Genomic DNA, 6,096 nt, shown 5'->3' on the forward strand with positions numbered 1-6,096 from the left:
TGTGAACAATATTTGAGAGAAATAGGCCTTTTGTGTACATAGAAAAAGTCTTAGATCTTTGAGTTCAGCTCATGAAAAATGGGGGCAAAAACAAAAGTGTTGCGTTTATAATTTTGTTCAGTGTATATTCAACACTTTTGATCAATTTAATGTGTCCTTGCTGAATAAAAGTATTATTTCTTTCAAAAATATAGAAAAGCATGCTAACCCCAAATATTTGATATTTGCACAGCAGCCCTCTACGGACACCTTGGCAATTGAATCGCCATTGGCTAGTAAATTTTTTTGTTTACTCGCCAGACTGGAGATGAACTGTAAAACAGCACAGATCGCTTTGCGGAGAGAGAAACTCTGAAGCGCTCAGTCAGTGTTCTATGAGTGAATATATATCTGTGCTAAACTTAATACTTAGCCTCCAACTCACACACTGGCGAATAAAATCTGAGAATTTATTAGCCATTGGCTAATATTCGACATAATTTAGTCGCCCAGAGTTAAGATTTAGTCGCATATGCGAGTGATTTACTCCCAATGCAGAGGGTTGCACAGGCTCATTTTCTTATGAAAATCTTGTTAGTCCTGTTCAGTAGTAAGTGTAAATATCACACAGACCCAAAAAGGATTTGTATCAACCTCAAAAATAACCCTTAATATTGTAAAATGTAGGTCTCAAACTAAAATGATGACAGACTGTGAAAGAATATGTTTGAGCGAACAAGGCTTTGAGTTTGTTTATGAGATTATTCCATGACCCTGATAACTAACACACATACAGTACTGAGTTTTTTGTTTTTTTGGCAGCAGTACCACATTTCCACGCCAGAATCACGATTCCCAGCATGCACCTGATGGACACTGCACATTGCGGACGTCCCTGCCCTCTTTTCCTTCCTGCGCTGACACCTCCCTCTCACATCACTCGCTGTCCTCTTGACTTTTATCCCAACAGTACCATTTAATGCCATCCCATATGTAATGACTCCACATTTCCCTTCACTCAGCAGCCAGGATGGGTTTTCCACAGGCACAGTTTCCCCTTAATTTGGGTTTCCCAACAGGGACTCTAACCACTGTGAAAAAACACTGTGTTGTTTGTATTGAAAGGGTCACAGTATTCATGGACCGTTACCTCCATGTGAGAGTTGTCTGCCAGTTTTTTTTTATGTGTCCACAAATACAGTTCTGAGAGGTCACAGACAATGTAACACTACCCGGTTGTTTTTGTTTGATATGTTTTGCACTGTTCCTGAAGTGTACATTGGCCCTTGGACTTGGATTATATATTGTCACACCAAAAAAGGCCCTATAGTTGGTTAACTGTAAATAGGAAACTAGATTCTGGGTAGCTGTCAGAATATATAATCATGTATATATCATGTGTAAAGATGTCTTCATTTCTGAAATTTACATTTTGGAAAAAAGCAAGATTTAAAGAAAATATAATGTAATATGTATGTAAAATTGTTAGTTTTTAAATTAAAATGTTACAATTTACAATGAAGCTATCTGCTTAAACACTCAGTAGACACACACACACACACAATGATCTGTCAACTGTTGCTCTTTTGGCTGTCCATTCTGCAGTGTGATGTAACAGTCCTCTAGACATCTGGTCAAGACCTGACAGTGTCAGCTCTTCAAATATTTATCAAAAATATTATAAGTTTAAATGATTTAGGAACAGTCTTGGACATTTGAGATGCTTTTTTGGGACTCAGTGATAGAACTGAATGCTGAGAGTCATCTGAATGTGTGATTTGGATAATGAGTGTATAAGGACTCCAGGGCCTCTGCTGATGGATCTGTCACTCTGTGTTTCTCAGATTTGTTTCCTGGTGTCTGCATTCCGTGGACGCATGTTCTCAGAGGACAGTTGTGCTGCTCTTGGCCTCTTCTTCCATTACTTTCACCTCAGCCAGTTCAGCTGGATGCTCATACAGGTAAAACTTTATTTTTTCATCTACTGTGTGGTCAGAGTAGCAGGTTTTTGCACTGACCACACTAAATACTTAATCCCACTTCGTTAATAAAATATAGTTGAGGTAGGGTCCTTAATTCATGATTATCTGTAGATAATCCTTACCTTCTTAAAGACATAGTTCACTCAAAAATGAAAGATCTGTTAAAATGCTATTTCATACTTACCTCTTTTGGAGCACAAAAGAAGATATTTTGAAGAATGTTGGTCACCAAACAGTTGCTGGTAGACATTGGCCTCCATAGTATTCCAAAAAATACTATGGTCTATGGATACAAGCAACTGTTTGGTTATTCACATTCTTCAAAATAGCTTCTTTCATGTTCAACAGAAGAAAGCAATTCATACAGGTTTGGAACAACATGAGGGTGAGTAAATAATGACACAACTTTTATTTTGGGGTGAGCTATCCCTTTAAGTAGTTGAAAGCGAGATCAGGACTTTTTCAGAAGAAAGGTTTTACTACAGGGCAGTTGTAGGTGTGGCATAAACTTTCATTTGAACAATAAGCTTACTTACGCAGAAGGTAAAAAAGAAATTTCACAATATTTCGTCAGTCACACACCTTCATTGTCACTGTTTAGTAGTGTTTGGTATATCTTACCTTCAGATAATAGACTGTCTGAAAAAGTTTTACCCTCAAGAAATTCCAGAAGTTAATCTGAAACCTAGTTTCTTGGTTCTACTTTTTCTCTCTGATGTGTATTTGTAAGTATGATTAGGGCATACTCTCAAAAGAGCTTTTGAGAATTCAACAAATATCAAAGGCCTTTGGTTTTGACTTGTTGCTGAAGATGAGGGAATGTTTGCACATAAATATCACACCATAAACAGTAAGCTTGTATGAGAAGGTTGCCTTACTAAAACAAGTATCTTTTTGTAATGTGCATGTGTGTGCGGTCCAGGTATTCCCTGGGATCATATGTCCCCACAAGGATAGTAATACCTGAAATTTTTGACATTTTGACTTTTTTAATGCAAACATGCATACTGTTTTGTGTAAGGGTTAGGTTTTGGAGTAGGGTTAAGCATAGTGGATAGAATATAAAGCTTGTACAGTAAACAAATCATTATGTCTATAGAGAGTCTTCATAAAACAATCAAAAACTGTGTGTGTGTGTGCGTGCGCGCGCGTGTGTGTGTGTGTGTGTGTAAAATAACAAATTCCTCTTGGTTAAATAGAGTCTTGTTCATCATAATGTTTGATCATCATAACTTTTCATTGTCGGCTTAGGAATGGGCATGATTCATACACATAGTTCAATCCGTTAGAAAACACATGATTTACCTTACGTGCTGCTTGACATGTTCCAGCTACGTGTGATTCTTCTGGTGGAGATTTTGCAGGCAGTTGTGCTAGCACGCCTACAATAGCTGCTCAGAGACCTTTTAAAATCCATTCTATAAATCTTGCTGGACCTGTACCCTTTCGCCTTCTCCTTTTCTTTGTACGGTAATCCCTTCTAAGCACAGAAACCTGTCTCTGGAAGTCAACTCACTCAAAGCTATGAAGGTTGTCTTGTTCCCGAAAACAAAAACAGGATTTGGCCCTAACATGCTTAATGAAATGAAAAAAGAACATGGCTTTTAATCCCTCAAAAACCCACACAGAACACAAACATCTGGGTTCATGTTGCATTGAATTTCTCCCTTTAGTTTGAAAAGACAGAACTGAGCACTGACCCTGGAGGGACCTCTCATCTAAATTGAACTTCTTGAAATCAAAGGCGGTTTTGCTCATATAGTGGGATTATCTTGTTTTCCTCAATGAAGCTGAAAAACATCAGGGTCTTAGCTGTTTACATAGAGCATGTAATCAATATTGGCACTTGATACACGGGTGTTGAAAGATTATGCAAGAGAACATGAAATAAACGAACTGGCTAATTACAAAAACAGGTTTTAAGATTATGGCGTTGTGGAAGGACCAAAGTATAAAGGCCAGTATGTAAGTGTGTTGATGTGCAGAAGTGGGTGTGAGTTTATGAAAACACGCATGGAATAAATCACACAAAAGTTGTGTTTGGTGGAAAAGGTAAATCATGATTCAGACTGGAAAGTATTTGCATACTGCAGAGAATGATTTGAACATGTGCTTGTCTTTATTTCAGAACAGTCTCAAAACAGCTGGCAAATGAGCCTGTAATAAACCTTGGCGTAATTTATGTGATGTGATAATTACATGTGACATTGTTTCGTTTGCACTTTTCTCATTGATTAATTACTTTGAGCCATATTTCATTATAAAAAGCTGAATCTTATTGAGTAACCACACAATCCAGTTTAACTAAAAGGTAAATGCAAGTTTTCTAGATGATGATAGTCTGCATCCTCTACAATCTAGAACTCAGAACCGACCTGCATGATGTGGAATTGTATAGTACAAATTGCGTTCACCACAGATTTCGTTGGTGCGCTGGTACCTGATTTGCACTATTCCTTGAGACAATCTGGGGCTAAAACTATGTGAGTTATGTCTTTGTTTGCTCAAGACTGGAATACACTACACATATTTTAATATCCAAACAGATTTTAAAACACTAGACATCAGATGGCAACTGCTGTTGAGTCCTTCAGACTGCAAATTTGGGCAAATGTCATGTATTGTATTCTAGCCTTCAGTGGAAATAGTACAGATGTTCCACTGCTACTTTTACAATTTATCAATGAAAACTATTGATCTAAAAGCTCTTTCCTATGAACTGGGACTCATGTTTCAGTCTGTGCTAAAATAGCCATTCAATAGATCCCAGAGACTCCCTATATTGGCACGGTTAAAGCGCCAGATCAATGGAAGTTGCGAGACAGGGCAATCTCAATGGCCGGGTGCCAACCTCTTCCATAATTACAAAGAGGCTGGAGAGGGATTGCAGAGAGTTTCGACACCCAAAAGCTAATACTACATCCTGCCAGCTTCTCTTTTCTCTTCATCTCTTATTCAAGTTCCCAGCACAGCAAAACAGTGTTGCTGCAGTTCCTATCCATTTATGGAGATAATACTGATGGAAGTAGGTGCCACATCAGGACTTGATTTTGATGTTGATGTTAAACTCCCAGTTGAAGTCCCTCATCCCCAAAAGTGAAACAGGCTAACTGAACGCATAGACCAAGAAAGTATTAGTTCTTGATAGCAGTAATATCTGATGTTGCAGTGAATTATAATATGAGGTCATATAACCAACAGAAGTCCATTTGGTAGCTGGTTCTTGGTGCCTAGTCTTGTCAAAACATTAATCAGCTATCCTTTTTTTTTTTATGAATCTGGTTTGTTTATAAACCGGTAATGTTTCCATTTATGTATTTAGTAACATTTGTGTTGTCTTTCCCAGGCCATAAACTTCTGGCAGATATTAGTGATGAATGATGAGCACACAGAGAGACGCTATCTTCTCTACTTCCTGCTCAGCTGGGGACTTCCTGCTCTGGTCATAATCATTCTGGTTGTAGTCCTGCTGGGGGGCTTTGGATGGAGCATTCATAGTGTGTATGGCCTGGTGCAAGGAGATCTGTGAGTTCGTGAATATGTGCTGTCTCTCTCACACACACACACACACACATGCTACATTTACTTAACTAAATGAGGACATACCGTAGTAAAACTATTTATAATTATAAATACAGTTGAGTAGGGATGTTAAAAGTACTGGTACTTTTCACATCCCTAAATGTCTCTAAAGGAAGGTTGGGTCATATTCAGGTAACTTCCGGGAACAAGGAACAAGACTATGTCCAAGTAAATACTCACTAGAAAAACATGGAAGTAACTGTACATAGAAATGCCTTTACTGACAAGGTTTTATTTATTTTATTTATTTATTTTTTTTAAACACGCATGCACCAGCAAATGTAAATGCTCACATTTTTGTGCTGTTTTTTGGCTCATAGATACTCATTTCCTGTGTTAATGTATTGTAAGCGATTTTCTATCTCATATACACTCTTCTTCTTTGCCCTGTTTACATTGATTGTGTGTGCTCGGGGTTTGTTATTGATAAGTTGAGAAGAGCTGCTATTTTTAGCCCCTCTGTGTGTATGAGGTCACAAGCTGTGACTGTGCATACATTCCGTTTCACCCCATCCCAGCCTGTAGTGATAACAGAAGATTACAGTCTCCAAGC

General features: G+C 38.0%; 1 protein-coding gene across 1 annotated transcript in view; it reads left to right on the plus strand.

The window, feature by feature from the left end:
- The window catches only part of LOC107660972 (G-protein coupled receptor 98-like), a 135,506-nt gene that overhangs the window by 106,592 nt on the left and 22,818 nt on the right, over window positions 1–6,096 (plus strand). The window contains exons 85-86 of the mRNA XM_016450410.1: window positions 1,824–1,940; window positions 5,308–5,486. Coding sequence (XP_016305896.1) covers window positions 1,824–1,940; window positions 5,308–5,486 — 296 coding nt within the window. The remainder of the gene's footprint in view (window positions 1–1,823; window positions 1,941–5,307; window positions 5,487–6,096) is intronic.

The sequence above is a fragment of the Sinocyclocheilus anshuiensis genome, unplaced genomic scaffold (genome assembly GCF_001515605.1).
Source record: "Sinocyclocheilus anshuiensis isolate Anshui unplaced genomic scaffold, SAMN03320099.WGS_v1.1 scaffold1895, whole genome shotgun sequence".
Classification (NCBI taxonomy): domain Eukaryota; kingdom Metazoa; phylum Chordata; class Actinopteri; order Cypriniformes; family Cyprinidae; genus Sinocyclocheilus; species Sinocyclocheilus anshuiensis.